The 18,151-nt window shown below is 41.2% G+C and overlaps 1 protein-coding gene across 1 annotated transcript in view; it reads left to right on the top strand.

Moving 5' to 3' along the window:
* The window catches only part of SHPK (sedoheptulokinase), a 33,230-nt gene that overhangs the window by 741 nt on the left and 14,338 nt on the right, over positions 1–18,151 (top strand). The window contains exons 2-3 of the mRNA XM_077165564.1: positions 6,376–6,517; positions 17,648–17,831. Coding sequence (XP_077021679.1) covers positions 6,376–6,517; positions 17,648–17,831 — 326 coding nt within the window. The remainder of the gene's footprint in view (positions 1–6,375; positions 6,518–17,647; positions 17,832–18,151) is intronic.

Genomic DNA, 18,151 nt, shown 5'->3' with positions numbered 1-18,151 from the left:
TTGTCTACTCCCACCTGCCCCCAGTTCTTTCGGAGCCTCCCTGCTTGCTGCAGCTCTCCCAGATCTGTTCCTGGAGTTTTTCCATTTGCTTTGCTCTGATTTCTCCCCTTTCTGTCCCCCTGTGGGGACTTGCCCACAGCGCAGTAACTGTGCTGTCTGGCGTTCACTCTCTGTTCCCTGCCCTGCACCCTCTTTGCCATGTCGCTCTCTGCTCCTCACAACTGTCTTCTGCCCTCAAGTTCGGGATTCAGTTGGTTCCCCAGGACAGAGTCTGGTTGTCCTCGGGGCAGATCAGGCCTAACCAGCTCCTCTCTCATTCTGCAGGAGTGAAATGTGAACTGAGAAACTCAAACACCTGGTCGGCAAAAGTGTCCCGGCCCCAAAGGCTGAGACACCGTGGAGGAAAGATGTCAGAGCAGTTAGAAAGGCGAGTCGATTAAAACGTTTTAAAAAATTAGATTAATAACTATGCTCTATAACTAATGTCTTGTAAAAGTCCCAGGTGGAAGTGGACAATTTCACAACAGACTCTTTGGGTAGATGTGGGCTCAATAAGAGTGTCAGTTCTCAGAGCTGAATTTCATTAATTCCTTGAAAAAAAAAAATAGCTCTGTGTTCAGTTCGATGGCATTAAAAATTAATACCAAGGAACTTTCTTTGCCATGACTTCCTATTTCTGGGCTTCAGCTTGGCCCCTTCCAGCCGTAATTCTCAACTTTCTGAGCCGAGCCTTACTTCCAACAACTTTGTTTTTCATAAGCTCTTTTAAAAAAACTTTTATAATATTTTTTATTAGAGAAATTGTGTACAGAAAAATCATGCAGAAAATAAAGAAGTCCCATATACCTTCCTCCTGACACACAGTTTTCCCTGTTTTTAACGCTTGGCATTAGTGTGGTGTCTTTGTTACACTTGCTGAAATAATATTATAACTGTACCATCAACTAGAGTACGTAGTTTACTTTAGGTTCACGGTCTTGTTTTTCATAAACTTGCCACACGTCCAGGCTTAGTCCTTTAGGGTTCAGAGTCCGTTTTACTCAGAAGCATTTCAGAGGATAAAGATTTTCAGGAGCACTTTGCATATTCATAGAGATTTTCAAGATTAATTTGGTTGGGGCATCAGGCTGTCTTAGAATCTAGGTTATCTCACTTCTTGGACTATGAAATGGAACAAAGTCTGCTCTGACCCTGTGGGCATGATCAGCAGAGCTGGATTGCAAGAGGTTGAATTTAAGTGGTTTCCTTTTCTCTTGAAATAGGGCCACTTGTAGAAAACTGGACTTTTCCCCATGTCCTCCAGCATTCAGCAGGCTGTTCTGTGCTTCCATACCCAGTTGGCCACACCTGCGTAATGATGGGCACAGAGGAGGCCAATAATAGACCCTCCTTGCATCATCCACAAGATGATGTCCAAGAGGTATTCCTTGATCACAAACAACATTGCTGTAATTTCATCCATAGCAGGGTTTCTCAACCTTTGAGACAGCTGACATGTTGGGCTGGGTAATTCTTGGTTTTAGGGGGCAGTCCTGTAGGTTGTGGGCTGTTTAGCAGAATCCCTGGCCTTTACTCAGTAGATGTTGGTAGCAGCCTTAAACCTCCACCTGCCCCCAACTTGTGACAACCAGAAATGCCTCCACATTGCCAAATGTCCCCTAGGGGACAGAAGCACCCCAAGTGAGAACCATTGGTCAGTAGCAATAATTGATGGCTCTGTTCTTACCTCATGTCCATGCTTTCCCTCACCAGAATTACTGTGTACACTATGGCCAAATATGGCCCCTATGTGGAAAGTCAAGTTTTTAGGTATTTGTAAATTTAAAATACAAGGATTTTTGAGGGAAATTCTTTGACCCTTCTGAGTTATTTATTTTTTCTTTCTGGGCCTTAGGTCCCCCGTTTGTAAAAAGGTGAGTATGGGATGTGGTGGGGGTATGGATTTGAATGAGTTCCTAAGAACTGTTTTCAGATAGAAAATTCTAGGGTTTGATCTTGATGCAGATTCTGATATTGTCAACCAAGGAATGGGGCAATGCCTTCCCTGCTGTATTCTGAGTATGTCTGTCCAAGAGCTATTCCCTGATCACATTCACCCCTAAAACTCAACTAACTGCTAAACCCTTCCTCTTCTCTTTCCAGTGGGTCTCGTCCTCCGCTCCCCCATCCACACAGTTCACCCACCTGGGCCCATTTGAAGCAGCGCCTTTAACTTCCTGGTGTGATAGACCACTTCATGGTTGAGTGGAAACTGTCCAAACCAGCACTCTCCAATAGAAATGAGAGCCACAAACGTGAACCACATATATAATTTTCAATTTGCTGGTAGCCACGTTTTAAAACTTGTAAAGAAACAGGTGAAATTAATTTTATTTAGCCCAATTAAGTCAACCTATTATCATTCTGATTTATAGTAGTCAATATAAGAATTATTAAAAAAAAGATATTGCACAATTTTTTTTTGTCCTAAGTTTGAAATCTAGTGAGTATTTTATGTTTCTAACACATCTCAATTCAGACTAGCCACATATGGCTGATGACTGCCATACTGGACTAATGCAGGTATAAACAAATATTTCTTCCTTGATGCTTTCTTTCCTTGTCTCTGCCTTCTTTCTTCTTGGAGGGTCATGCACAGCTGTACACCTTTTTTTTCCAGACTTCCACAACCCAGTCAGTTCTGCCCTAGTCTCCTCCACATAAAGACATCCTTGTTAAGACCTGGTGCCAACTCCTCTGCTTTGTGCTCCTTCATCTCAACTTCCCCCACCTTTCTCTCCTCACCTTCCTTCTTCCTTCTTAATTCATACTCTAACCAAGGCCACAAGGGATCAAATGAAAGTGTGGAAGGCCACATTTTTTAGAGGGAAGTGAGAAGCCCAAGTGCTCGGTCTTCAGTTGCTTTTCCGGAACCATAAGGTTTTTTAGTTTCCCGAAGAACAGACATGTACTGAGAAATGAGCCACATCACTCTTCCCCATCCTTTCTTCTGAATTTCCCTTGACTCTTCCTCCTAGTGGTCACATGCAAGTTTATTTTGGGTCTCCAGGTGATTTTTTTAGTTTGCTGGAAACAGTTTACTTTGAATGAAATCAAATACGTGTTCAGTTTATTAAATTGAGAATGCTAGTTCTTAAGCATTTAAATTTAGCTTATAAAACTTATTTCATTTATAAGTCTAACATTTTTAACCATTTTTAATGTCTTTGAATAATAATCTTTTTGTAAATACAGTTAATACTTCAGATGTTTTAAAATGCAGTTATATATTTAATGTGTTTTCTTTTTTAGATTGTACAGTTGTTTGACTTAAATATTTCTAGAATACTTAAGTTATTATTATAAATCTAATAAATTAAATGTATAAATATGTAACCCTTAAATGCTCTTAAATGTTTTAAGTCCTTTTGTCAGTTTAGGGAGATTTGAACTTATAATCACAAATCTAGATCAGTTATTTGATTTTACATTTTAAATTGGAGTTACCAAGGTAACCTAGGCTAAATTCTCTTAAACATATAAATTTACTTAAAATATCAAGTACTCAAAGATTCCTTAAACACAGATATTAATAACATGGGTTTGACTCTTTTAAACATGCATCATTTAATTCTCAATCTTCCCACTTTGAAGTGTCCTTATTCATCAAGAAAACAATTTTGTCATCTGGATTGTTTTCCCAAGCGAATATTTTGTGGCCGCCTTCTTAGCTTACTGAGGTTTCTTACTTGTTAGAGACATCTACTGGAATGGGATGGGATTCTGAGGACCTATTTATAGTGTACAAAAGCAACTTCATAATTTAAAGAAAGAGGTGGGTCATGGAACACAGGTTTCGATCACATTATTGCTAAATTTTGAAGTTATTTTAGAGCCTCTAATGCACACCCATTTGGATTTACTGCCTGATTGAATATGACATTTCTTTAGCTCTAAGAGAGCGAAACGCATTTTCCTGTCTGACTCTGAAGACCTTTGAATTTGAACGAATCCTGTATTCTTTTCATATTCTTGTCTCTGAGGATCACTTGACTCATATATATTAATGTGATATTAGATTAAATTGTGGCTATTTCTCATGATTTTGTCTTTCAAGGTTATTCTGTTTAGAGAAGTTTTTAAGGTGGGAAATAGAAGAAAAGACCAATCTCCACCTTGGGGTCCTTGGGTACCCTCAGGAAAAGGTGGTCCTGACTTTCTTGGATCTCCTTTTTGCCCCTGAAAACTCTGCACTGTCAGTCTCTATCTCATTTATGCCATTGCTCAGTTAATTTCCTGTAAACGTGGCTCTGATGAGTCTATTTTCTCATTCAGCAGGCCCCAGGGGCTCCAGATTTTTTTGAGGAACATATGTTTCTTCACCCTGGAGCTTTAGGCCCATGATTGGGCCCCTACCCCTGCTCTTTTCAGCCTTATCTCCCCTCACACTCCTGGCACTGGGCCCCAAAGTTTCCCTCCTTTTTCCTTGCCTGCCTTCCTTAGGTGTTTGTGGTTTTTTTTTTGGTGCATGGGCCTGGCAGGCGAGCATTCTACTACTGAACCACCTGTTCTCCCTCCCTAGGTGTTTTTAAATCTTTCATAATTGATTTTATTGATTCAGTACCTAGTCATTGTGAACAATTTGCTTATGATTATTAAGGTATGTACTGAAAATCTAAAACGCCTTATACTTGTCATTTTTTTCTAAAATTTTTCCAGTGACTTTCCAGCTTAAAATTTGGAGGAAATTTTCCTTCAGATGACTTTGAGAAGTCATCTTCAAATGTTGATAAACTGTTACAGCATAAATTCCACTAATTCACAGTTTGTTCTCATGCACACTGCATATGTAAAGTTCCTGACTTTCACAGTACGTAACAAAGGTGTTAGAAATACTGGGCTGCTGCTACTAAAGATGTTACAGAGTGCACACGGTTCTGACAGCGAGAGCCAGGATTAAGGAGTGGTTTTCTTTAAGGAACAATTCTACTAAAAAATGAACAGGGGAATGGAACTAATTAAAATATCAAGGACAATAAATGCCTGACTGTGACTCCAAATTGCTATTTATGTGTTGCCTTTAGGACATACACTGTTTCTGCCCCTCAACCTGGGGTTAAGTTGACACCCAAGACAGTCAGAACTTCCCCAAATTCACTGTCTTCCTATTTTGTTACTATGTCAAAAACTAACCCACCAGCAAATTATTTTACTTCTTAAAAAAAAAAGATTTACACCTAAAAAATGGGGTGAGGTGAGATTCCCTCCTTAAAAATATGTCTAGAGCTGCTAAAAAATTCACATTTACAAAATGTAATTAAAATCTCCCTCTGGATTATAGAAGAAGGAAGATACAGGGACCACTGATAAGACACGGCATATGACATTAATATAGACTGGCTGCTTTTTCTCCTATTTCATCAGAGCCTGGAGTTTACTCATTTTTAGTTTCTCTGTTTTCTGGAGGAAAATCTTTAGGTTTTTTTTTTTTTTAGCCACTTTGCCCCGTTTTCCTTTCATCCCCTTTTGTTGTACTTTTTGTCTGAAAATTTGTCTTTTCCTGGTGCCTTTTGTAGCTTTGTTTCTACTTTTGCAGTCACAGGTTTAGCTCGCAATCTTGCTGAGCTCCTCTTGGCCTCTTCCTTCACCACCTCTTCTGCTGAACTGGCCTCCTTCTTGGGCATTTTTAGGGAGGATGTTTGCAAGCTGTGACTCGCAGTCTTCTCAAAGCTGAGCTGCCTGGCTGCTCTGGCTCCTCTGGCCTGAGCTGCTGGGAACTCCCCACCCCCTGGGCAATTTTTTTTTGTTTGTTTCAAGGTCCAGGGCTTGGCCCTCAAGTCATTCAGAAAATGTTTTGCCAGACGGGTGAACTAAAGCCTAAGCAGATGAAAGCACTCAAGTCCATGGGTACTTTCTTGATCACATCTCTCTGGCCAGGTTCCTCCCTGCTGCGATCCATCCTTGCTTAGTCCACCCCATCACTCTCTGTGCCATGTGTAAGACCCTTTCCTGATTCCTCCTTACAGCTCGGGCTTTCTCCTGTCTCTCTATCCTTCCTGTTGGATCATAAGTTCCTCATAGTGAGGGGCAGTGCTTCACTCACCTATCGTGGAGGGCAGAGCCTGGTCTCTCTGCTGAACATAATCTGCAGCAGTGCCTCTCCTCTGTGAAGGGAGGGAGTGGGGACTGGCCCGCCACATTCCTACTCCAGGCCCTGCTGGAGGTGGCAGAGAACACTCGGCCCCACATCCCATCCCAGAGTCCCGTCAGCAGGCCCTGGCAGTGACCCCCGTGGAATTAGCTGGGCAGCCGCCATCGGGGGAATCCCTTGAGACCTCTGCCCTCCTCCCGGGGCCTGTTTACTTGCCTCTGCCCAATGTGTCTTTCTGTTTCCAGGGGCGGGAGCAGGATGTGAGTAGAATCACACAAGCCCTAAATGAGTGCCTTGCAGCCCTTCCACGACAGCAACTCCGGAAAGTTGGCAGTATCGGAGTGTCAGGACAGATGCATGGAGTCATGTTTTGGAAAACAAGTCAAGGTATGTTGGCCTCGGGAGTTGATCTCATGCTGCTAACAATCCCTTCTCGAGCTAAAAAGTGCTGTGGACACTCTCGGTGAAAGGCAAGGTTATCCTCCGGTGGAAACAGCATCTTGCTACTTGGAGTGGAACGGCACACGCTGCCTCCCGTATTTTGCACATACATCTTGTCTGTACAAATACGTAACGAATAAGTGAACACCCCACTCACACCTCATCAGCGCACTCCCCATGAATGGTGAAAGGGAAGAGTGCGTTTTCTGTAGGTTTTAGTGCAACAGACTTTCCACAGCTTTCTCTATTTGTGTCACTGCCCCAGAGCATTAACTCCAACAACTAAGAGATTAGCTATAGTTTCAGAGATGCCAAGACATAAAATACACCTCCCCCCTTTTTTTTTAATGTGGGCATAGTTTCTGTTGTTTAACATCATCACAGAGATTTGTGATTTTTTAATTCCCAGACAGGTACTTTCTGTGGGTTCAGTTGCTTAGCGTTCTTTGGTCTGTCTTCTTACGTTCCAAGGCCCACCTCAGCACAGAGGTGGGTGGCATGCTCTCTTTGGCCTTAGGGGAAAAGCTAAGCCAGTATAACAGCAATGAGCACTTCACATCCCAGATGCTGCACTAAGGACGCTGCCTGCATGATCTCATCAAGCTTTCCCAACAACTTTACAGCATCATTTACATTACTGTCCCCACTGTGCAGATGATAAGTTGAGGTTTGAAGAGGTAGCATAATATGCACAAAGTTATATGACAGTAAGTGGCAACTCCAGTTTTTCTATGCAGGTCTTAGTTTAGACACTGAGCTTTGAAGGTCTCTGGGAAGATCAGAACTTGAGGAAGCTGTAACAGCTCAGTAAAGAAAGAACTTCCTGGCAGAAGTGTTCAAACAAGGATTAAGTTCCCAAAGTAGGAAATGAGCTGCCTGTTATGGCAGGCATTAAAGGTTTTTTAAATTATAAAAAAAATTTATATAGACACAGAAGCAGAATACTATTATGAACCAACATATGCCATCACTTGGCTTCAGTGATATCAACAGTTTGCTGTAGATGCTTTAAGCAGAGAATGGATGGCTACTTTGGGGAGGTGCAGTTCATGGGATTGGATTCACCTTGTTTTGCCTGAGAGTTGCTACTCAGAGTCCCCTGGGCGGTGTGAGTGGAGACTTGGCACTCATGAGCTTGACTGGCATCTAGTGATGCATCCTTTGATCAGTCTCCAGGATGGGACTCGGGTAATTGGAGAAGATGACGCAGCCTCCCTCTCTCTCTTCTGCTTGTTGTCTGGCCACTGGGGCCACAGGAACTGCTTGTTTCCAAACAGTAACAGGGGCAGAAGGCTGATCAGGGTGTTACAGTTGACCTCTCAGAGGGAGTCTAGGTTATAAAAGCTTCTTAAACTCCTTAGTTTTGCATTAATGAGGATAAATGCCCTTTTAATACTAAAACCTTTCCCAAAGAGAACTGCATAGATCTAATGATTGTGGTCTGGTTACACGCCCTCCTTTCTCCCCATCTCCTGGACTTTGTAACAACCGCACAAACCATTGCCCATGTCAGTGGAGGGAGCTGCTTAATATTTCATTGAGCTCAGCCACATTCCTTCTTGTTTTGTTTTCTGTTTCTGGGAAGGAGGAAAGCCACTGCCTGTTGATGATGATACCTGCTTAGTGGAGTCAAGTGAAATCATATTTGGGATCAAGTTGTGCTGCTTTTAGTGGCAGCCTTAATTCAGTTTGGTTTCAGTACCTATAATGTGTAAGGCTGTGTGCTGGACCCCGTGGGAGATATAGAAAGGAGTGGGATGATCTACCTTCTAGGGCACGTGGACTAATGGGGTACACGGGCACTGGTAACTCCAGCAGAGAGCTAAGTGCTTCAACGAGGGCAGGAGGCAAGCAAGTTGGAGGAGAGGAGAGGGAGCAATCAATGTCTTCTGAGAGGCTGTGGTCATGCCTGTTTCCTAACTTCATTTTCAGGCTCAGTAATTACAGGAGAGAAATGAGGATCATAAAACAAAGTTAAAAGGCAAGCAGCAGGCTAGAAGAAAATATTTGCACCATGTATAGCCAACAAAAGATTAATATTGGTGCATAGGAAGAACAAATAACAAAAAGGACAAGTGGCCTTCTGGAAAAATGAACAAAGTTTACCCACTGGCAGTTCTTAGAAGAGGAAATACAAATGGCTAATAAGAATCTGAAGAGATACTCAGTGTCATTGGTAATTAGAGAAATGCAGATGAAAACAATGAGAAATTATTTATTTTTTTTCCAGTGGGTTGTAACAAATCAAAAAGTTTGAAAATGTCAAGAATTGGCAAGGGGCTAGAAAATTGGTCCTCTTAAATGCTGCTGCTAGTAATATAAATTGTACAGCTGCTTTGGAGGGCAGTTTGACAGAACCTATTAAAAATAAGAAGCTGCCATGACTCAGCAGTGCTACTACTCAGAATCTGTTTGAAACAAGTACTTGAACGTGAGCACCAGGAGGTATGATCTAGATTGTTCATTATCTTTGTTTATGATAGTGAAAAGTGGGATGTTTATTTATTTATTTGTGTGTGTGTATATGTGTGTGTTTTCTTTTTCCTTATTTTTAAAAATTTGTTTTTATTTTTATTTATTTATTTATTTATTTTTTAAATTTTTTTATTAATCAAAAAAAAGAAAAGAAATTAACACAACATTTAGAAATCATTCCATTCTACAAATGCACTCAGTAATTCTTAGTATCATCACATAGATGTATGATCATCATTTCTTAGTACATTTGCATCGATTTAGGAAAAGAACTAGCAAAACAGCAGAAAAAGATATAGAATGTTAATATAGAGAAGAGAATTAAAATAATAATACTAATAATATATATATATATATAAAAAGGAAAAAGAAAAAAAACAAAAACAAAAGATACAAACACACAAACAAACAAACAAAAAACCATATTTCAGGTGCAGCTTCATTCAGTGTTCCAACCTAGTTACATTACACTTAGGTATTATTGTGCTGTCCATTTTTGAGTTTTTGTATCTAGTCCTGTTGCACAGTCTGTATCCCTTCAGCTCCAATTACCCATTATCTTACCCTGTTTCTAACTCCTGCTGGTCTCTGTTACCAATGATATATTCCAAGCTGATTCTCGAATGTCGGTTCACATCAGTGGGACCTTACAGTATTTGTCCTTTAGTTTTGGGCTAGACTCACTCAGCATAATGTTCTCTAGGTCCATCCATGTTATTACATGCTTCATAAGTTTAGTCTGTCTTAAAGCTGCATAATATTCCATCGTAGGTATACGCCACAGTTTGTTTAGCCACTCGTCTGTTGATGGACATTTTGGCTGTTTCCATCTCTTTGCAATTGTAGATAATGCTGCTATAAACACTGGTGTGCAAATGTCCATCTGTGTCTTTGCCCTTAAGTCCCTTGAGTAGATACCTAGCAGTGGTATTGCTGGGTCGTAATCCATTATGCCATTCTATGTCTTTTGATTGGGAAATTCAGTCCATTAACTTTTAGTATTATTACTGTTTGGATAATATTTTCCTCTACCATTTTGGCTTTTGTATTATATATATCATATCTGATTTTCCTTCTTTCTACACTTTACTCCATACCTCTCTCTTCTGTCTTTTCGTATCTGACTCTAGTGCTCCCTTTAGTATTTCTTGCAGAGCTGGTCTCTTGGTCACAAATTCTCTCAGTGACTTTTTGTCTATAAATGTTTTAATTTCTCCTTCATTTTTGAAGGACAATTTTGCTGGATATAGGAGTCTTGGTTGGCAGTTTTTCTCTTTTAGTAATTTAAATATATCATCCCACTGTCTTCTAGCTTCCATGGTTTCTGCTGAGAAATCTACACATAGTCTTATTGGGTTTCCCTTGTATGTGACAGATTGTTTTTCTCTTGCTGCTTTCAAGATCCTCTCTTTCTCTTTGACCTCTGACATTCTAACTAGTAAGTGTCTTGGAGAACGCCTATTTGGGTCTGTTCTCTTTGGGGTGCGCTGTACTTCTTGGATCTGCAAATTTAGGTCTTTCATAAGAGTTGGGAAATTTTCAGTGATAATTTCTTCCATTAGTTTTTCTCCTCCTTTTCCCTTCTCTTCTCCTTCTGGGACACCCACAACACGTATATTTGTGCGCTTCATATTGTCATTCAGTTCCCTGATCCCCTGTTCAAGTTTTTCCATTCTTTTCCCTATAGTTTCTGTTTCTTTTTGGAATTCAGATGTTCCATCCTCCAGTTCACTAATTGTAGCTTCTGTCTCTTTAGATCTACCATTGTAGGTATCCATTGTTTTTTCCATTTTTTCTTCTTTGTCCTTCACTCCCATAAGTTCTGTGATTTGTTTTTTCAGATTTTCTATTTCTTCTTTTTGTTCAGCCCATGTCTTCTTCATGTCCTCCCTCAATTTATTGATTTGGTTTTTGAAGAGTTTTTCCATTTCTGTTCGTATATTCAGCATTAGTTGTCTCAGCTCCTGTATCTCATTTGAACTATTGGTTTGTTCCTTTGACTGGGTCATATCTTCAATTTTCCGAGCGTCATCCATTATTTTCTGCTGGTGTCTGGGCATTTGATCAGATTTCCCTGGGTGTGGGACCCAGCTGGTTGAAAGCTTTTTCTGTGAAATCTCTGGGCTCTGTTTTTCTTTTCCTGCCCAGTAGGTGGCGCTCGTGGCGCTCGTCTGTCTGCACGGCAGTCGGCCCGGGAAACCGCGCGTGGAGGGGGGGGGTCGCTGGCCGCCGCGGCTTGGGAGAGTGCCGGTCCTAATTGCCCAGCTGGCCCGAAACGTCAAGCGTGACGGGAGGGCCCCGCTATCCAATGTTCCCAGTCAGACCAGGGAGCCACGTGCGTGGAGGGGACCCCAGTCGCCAGCCGCCCCGGCCGGGAAAACGCGCGCCCCTCAGGTATCTCACCGCAGCAGATTCTCCCTGCCCGTTCAGCCGTTCCAGAATGGGGTACGCTGTCTTTTTGGTCTCTGTCGTGACTCCGGGAGCTGTTTCGTATTGTTTCTGTTTCTTTAGTTGCTTTTCTGGAGGAGGAACTAAGACCCGAGCGTCTTACTAAGCCGCCATCTTCTCCGGAAGTCCTTTTATTTATTTTTTAAGGGACGTTTTAACTGTAGGGGATGGTTAAGTAAAGGCCAGTATGTCCATGCTGTAGAATGATAAGTAGTAGATACAAAGAATGAGGCAGACCCATGTGCACTGATGTAAAAGAACCTCTGGGGTGTGCTATTGAAGGTAGAACAATCAATATAGTATGGTACTATTCATTTAAAAAATATATCCCCCCCCAAACAAAAACAAATGAACAAAACAAAACAAAATTACACATATGTGTGTGAACGTACCAACTCTAGATGTTTGCCTACCGGGTATTACAAAAACAAATGAACAAAACAAAACAAAATTACACATATGTGTGTGAACGTACCAACTCTAGATGTTTGCCCACCGGGTATTAACTGTGATAGAAGGAGGCTGGCCCTGGGTGGGGCCTCGTCAGGTAGGCCCTTTGCGCTATCTGTATAGTATTCGAACTTTTAGATTGAGAATGCATTCACTTATCACATGTGCAATTTAAAAATTAAAGAATATACCAATTCTTTGCCACCACCACCCTCCCCCCCCCCCCCCCAAAAAAAGAGAATATATCCATCAGCTTAGATTCTGGGAGAGACAGCCTAGATTTGAATCCTGGGACAAATTTTTTTTATGTTCTCTGTCCTTCATTTTTCTTTTCTGTAAAATGGGATAATTATCACATCTACCTTATAAGATTATTATGTAGATTAAGTATGTTAATTTTTTCCTTATTTTAATTTTTACATGCAGACACTCCCCTTTCCCCCCGAGTTAATATTTTTAAAGTACTGCGAATAGTACCTGGTATGGTAAACACTATCTGTTTGTCTTATAATAAAAATGAATTTTTATTTTTGATAAAATAATTTGGATCAAAAGAGTTTTGAAAGCAAATCAGGTGGTTAAAAAAAAAAAAACCTGTAGAAATCTATCTTTAGGGCTGAGCTGAGATTTCCAGTTTTAGGTTTAGGTGGAAATGTAGCTGTGGGACTACTCCAAGGAAGCCACCTTTTAGGCCAGGAGGAAACTCCCAGGCCAATTAGAAACTTACTGTGACTCCAAGCAAATGCTTCAGGTGCGTGAACCCCAGAAACTTCATCTGTAACATGCCTGCCTTTTCCTGCTGGGCATGGACTTGCATGCTGTCCGGGGTGAGTTGATGAGATCGTGCAGGGCCTGTACCTGGAACGCATGTCCCCAGACATCATTATAGCTTACTCCTTCACTTCAACTAAGCCCCTCCTTAAGTCGTCAGTTCAGAAAGGACTACCCTGATCACCCCCCCAATATTCTCTGTTCTAGTTTGCTAGCTGCCGGAATGCAATATACCAGAAACAGAATGGCTTTTAAAAAGGGGAATTTAATAAGTTGCTAGATTACAGTTCTAAGGCTGAGAAAATATCTCAATTAAAACGCGTCTATAGAGATGTCCAATCTAAGGCATCCAGGGAAGGATACCTTGGTTCAAGAAGACCAGTGAAGTTCAGGGTTTCTCTCTCAAGTGAGAAGGCACATGGCAAACACAGTCAGGGTTTCTCTCTCATCTGAAAGGGCACATGGTGAACACGGCGTCATCTGCTAGCCTTCTCTCCTGGCTTCCTGTTTCATGAAGCTCCCCAGGAGGCATTTTCCTTCTTCATTTCCAAAGGTTGCTGGCTGGTTCTCTCTGCTTCTTGTGGCTATGTAGTTCTTCTCTGCTCTTTTCTGAATCTCTCTCATTCTCCAAAATATTTCCTCTTTTATAGGATTCCAGTAAACTAATCAAGACCTACCCAAATGGGTGGAGGTATGCCTCCAGCTAATCCAGTTTAACAACCACTCTTCATTAAATCACATCTCCAGGAGGATGATCTAATTACAGTTTCAAACATACAATCCTGAATAGGGATTAGAAAAAACGGCTGACTTTACAAAATGGGATTAGGATTAAAAATGGCTTTTCTAGGGTACATACATCATTTCAAATCAACGCACTCTCTATCCACTTCCCTGCTGTACATTTCTGCATAGTACCTAAGAGTACCTGACATTATGTATTTGCTTGTTTATATTCTGTCTCCCTCCCTAGAATATATGTATTCTAAGAGCAGGGACATTTTCTTGTTCATTGCTGCATCCACAGCTCCTGGAACCCGTGCCTAATACGTATCAGATATTCAGTAAATATATCATGTTTTCATGCATAAATGAATGGATATTTCATAACCTGGAACTAAGGATGAAGGGGATGAAGTCTCTTTCTTTGGTTCTCATGAGAAAATTTATAGGAAAATGTAATACTCTTGGTTCCCAAATCTGGTGGTTGAGATCAAGACACAGCCTTGGAACAGCTTTATGTGGTGTTCTCCCCTGCTTTGCTTCAGGGCAGGTACCATTCTGCAATGGAGGCCAGGTTTTCATCTTCATCCTTTAGATTTAGGTCAATTGCTGATGACTTTTTTGGACTGTCCCTTAATTCAGTGTTCTTTTCCCATTCTGCTGTAGTGATTGTGTTTATATTGTATGAAGGATGGGAAACATTCCTTACTTATGGAGAAGAGAGAACAAAAGATGTGTATGGAGAAAAATTCTTTTTCTTAAAGGCTACTGGGAAAGTATAGGGATTATAGACAAAGTTCAGAAGATAAAGGTTCATAACCATCATCATTACTAATATAGAGCACCGACCATGTGCTAAGTGCTGGTTTAAGTGCTTTTCATTTATTTATTAATTTAATCCTCACAACAACCCTGAGGCAAATATTATCCCCATTTACAGATTAAGAAACAGGCAAAAAAAGGTTAAGTCAAGACGTGACCTGTTTTCTCTATCACTAACCCTAACTCTAACCCTTAACCTTGCTGCTACCCCAGGAGTAAAATCAACACACAGAGGCAGGCGGAGCCACCAGGGTCCAGGGAAACAGCCATAAGTGCACCCTACTGAACTCTCAGAGCTGTCTCCAAGATCCCAAAATGACTGCTGGCTCTTTCCCCTGAGATTAGTTTCAGAGAAATCATGAGAGGAAAATACCAAGGAAAGGGAAGAAAGCTGTGAGAAACCCTGGGGTTATGGGGCTGTTTTGAACTGGTGTATATAGATTGACAGTTCCAGTTTGAGGCAAGAGGCAATCGGTTTTGCCTGTGGGAAGATAAACCAGGAAGGGAATTGCTGTAAACATGCTGAAATTCTGCCCCTGTTTCTCCCTCGGGATGGCTTCAGACAAGCAGTGCCTGTCTCGCCTACCAGCAGCAACTCAGACCTCTGGTCCAGGTGTCTTCAGGAGAAAAACCAAGGCAGCAGAGAAAAGCAGGTGTTCCTCCAAGCCCTATGGCAGGTGACCTGCAATCTAAGGCTCCTCGTAACATTGTTTCTTTTGGGGTTGGTGGGGTGGTGTAGAGGGAAAGTCCTCACCTGAGGAGATTTTGTTGGGCAGTGGAGTGTGATTAGCTGTGGATACACCCCAGGACTCATTCCTCTCCCCTTCCCTACTCACCCTGCCCCCCAGCTCCTTGTGGCTGACAGAGACTGAGGCCTGACCCATTTACATTGCCTGACAGAGTAGCCACAACCCCCAGGGGAAAATGATCTCACAGGCCAGAATTACAAGTCATTTGAAGAGCACAACTATTTCACAAGAGAAACGTTATGCTGTTTTTTTTTAAATGGAGATTCTATCAGAAACAGAACTATTAGAATGAACAGATTAAGAATCGAAAATTACCTCGATACACATGCTAGAAGATATTAAAGAAAGATATTAGCAAGGACACAACAAGAAGAAAATATAAAAAGAACCAAGTTGAAATATTATGTATAAAAATAGAAATAGTTGAAGTAAATAGCATAATGGGACTAATAACAGAATGGATAGAACTGTAGAACTAATTAGAGAATGAAAGATCAGGTTGAGGAAATCTCTCAGAAGGAAGAAGGAAAGAACAAAGTAGAAAATAGGAAGGGAAAGTTAAGAAGTACGGAGGCTACAAATAGAAGCATTAACATCTGAATAATGGTAGATCCAGACAGGGAGAAATAGAAGTTCAGAAGAGGAAATGTTTGAAAACATAACAGAGAAAAATTTCCCATAATAGAGAAAATAAGATGTAACATCCCAGATGGAAAGGGCTCATACAATACCAAAGGAGAAAAATAAGGACTATCCCACAGCTAGACTTATAGTGAAGTATTAAGGACTTCGAAGCAAAGAACATTCTAAAAGGTCGCAGAGCAAAGTCTCACATTCCACATAAAGGCATAAGAAGTTGATTGACATTAGGGTTTTTCAGCAGTATTGCTCTTTCAAAGAAGTCAATGAAATTGTGCTTTGGTTATCTATTGCTGCCTACCGAACTACCTCCAATCTTAGAGGCTTAACACAACAGCCATTTTATTATATTTCCTGATTTTGTGGGTTGGGAATTGGGCAGGGATCATCTAGGTGATTCTTCTGTCCTACACGGAGTTGATGGAGGCTGCTCAGTAGTCTTTACTTGGTGATTGACTGGTTTTACACAGTGCCAGGTGCCTTAGTGGAGAAGACTGGCCATAGTTGGCCAAACCACCTCTGTGTGGCCTCTCTACGTAGTCTCTCAAGCGCAGTGGCCTCGGGGTTGGTCTTCTTAAATGGTAGCTGGCTTTCCCAGAAGCTTGGACAGGAGTTGCGAGATTTCTGATGTTCTAGCTTGGGGGTCCTAGGGCATCACTTCCGTCACATTGTGTTGGCCAGGTAAGTTACTAAGGCCAGTACAGGGTCAAGGAGGGAGGATTTAGACTCCATCTCTCAATGGGGAGAGTAGCATAGAGTTTGTGGCCATTTTGAATCTATCACAAATAGTGCTTTTTGAGTGTTGAAGAAAAGAAACTTAGAACCTAGAATTTTATAATCGATTAAACTTTCATCTAGAACATGCTAAAAATAGGCTGAGGCATATAGCCCTCAAACGATTTGCCACAGAAAGACCCAAATTGGAAACACTTTTGGATGAAGTAATTAAATAAGAACAAAGAAAAATCCAGAAAATGTTACAAGAGATATAATGTAAAGATGGCCAAATATGTTAATAAAGATTTTTTTTAACATTAAAATTTTTTATTGTGGCTTTCATTGTGACCACTTTCAAGTGTACAGTCCAGTAGGATTAATTACATTCAAACTGTTGTGCTACCATCACCAAAGCTTTTTCATCACCCTAAAAGAAACCCTGTGCTCATGGACACCTTCCTCTCCCATCCCTGATAACTTGTAATCTACTTGCTGTCTCAATGAATGTGTGTGTATTCTGGTTATTTCATATAGGTGAGATCATACAATACTTGTCCTTTTGTGCTTAGTTTATTTCACTCAACATGATGTCTTCAAAGTTCATCTATGTTGTTGCATGTATCAGAATTTTATTTCCTTTTTTATGACTAAATAATTTTCCATTGTTTTTATATATACCACATTTAGTTTATCCATTCATCTGCTGATGGCCTAGGGTTGCTTCTACCTTTTGGTTACTGTGAATAATGCTGCTATGATCATTGGTGTATATTTAATAAAGTTTTTTTAATGCAGTTTTATTGAGATATAGTCACACACCATATAAGCCATTGAAGCATTTAGTGAAGTTTTGATGTCTACAAATTAGTTAGCTAAGGCCAAGGGTATAGGGGTAAGATAGTCATAATCATTTAGAATTAAGTCTAAATAATATTATGATGAGGGTTGGAAGGCCAGAGACTAGGAAATTGAGAGTGTGCTAAACTTATTTTATTGGAAGAAGGAGTGAGATATAATACTAACTTAAAAGAAATGAGTAGAAAGAAACAAAGAAGTGGAAAAAATGAGGGAGTAAGTGGTTTCCCTAGGGTTGCACAGCTCTGGATAGTGGAGCCAGGTACTAACCTTAAGCACTCTGATACCAGAATCCATGTTTGTGAGCAGAGCTTATCATAGAGTGATAAATGTGTATATTTTAACTTCATTAGCAGAGTCATCTGCAGGAGGTGCTGGTGCCTGGCCAGTTGTTCCTTTCTGTTTTTGGTGATCTCCTTTGTTCCAGGCTGTGTATGGACAGAGGGAGAGGCCACCCCTGTGTTCGAACCCAAAGCTGTGAGTCATCTGGTCACCTGGCAGGATGGTCGATGCAGCAGCAGGTTCCTGGCTTCTCTGCCCCAACCGGAGTCCCATCTGAGTGTGGCCACAGGGTTTGGCTGTGCAACCATCTTCTGGCTTTTGAAAAATAGGTATGGACAACTGCAATTTGGGTTCTGGATTTCCCGGGGAATGTGAGTGGGCAGAAGGCTGTAACTATGGCCAGTAAGCGTCAGTCTACCTGCTGGATTGTGCCTCAGTGTGTGTTCTGGCATAGATGTGGGCTCAAGAACTAGTTTTGCTTTAGAACAACTTCATTTCTCAATGGGCTTTCTATTGGCTGTCCAGTTCTAACCCAGAGTGGGAAAGAAGGAACAGCGGGGTCACATGGTTTGCTAAGGGTCATGTGGTAAGTTCATGATGGGTTGGCAGAGCTACAGGGCTGCTGATAGGGGCCCTTGTCCTGCCTTTC

The sequence above is a fragment of the Tamandua tetradactyla genome, chromosome 6 (assembly GCF_023851605.1).
Source record: "Tamandua tetradactyla isolate mTamTet1 chromosome 6, mTamTet1.pri, whole genome shotgun sequence".
NCBI classification, from domain to species: domain Eukaryota; kingdom Metazoa; phylum Chordata; class Mammalia; order Pilosa; family Myrmecophagidae; genus Tamandua; species Tamandua tetradactyla.
The sequence above is the reverse complement of the archived record's forward strand: the minus strand, read 5'-3'. Positions and strand labels throughout refer to the sequence as shown.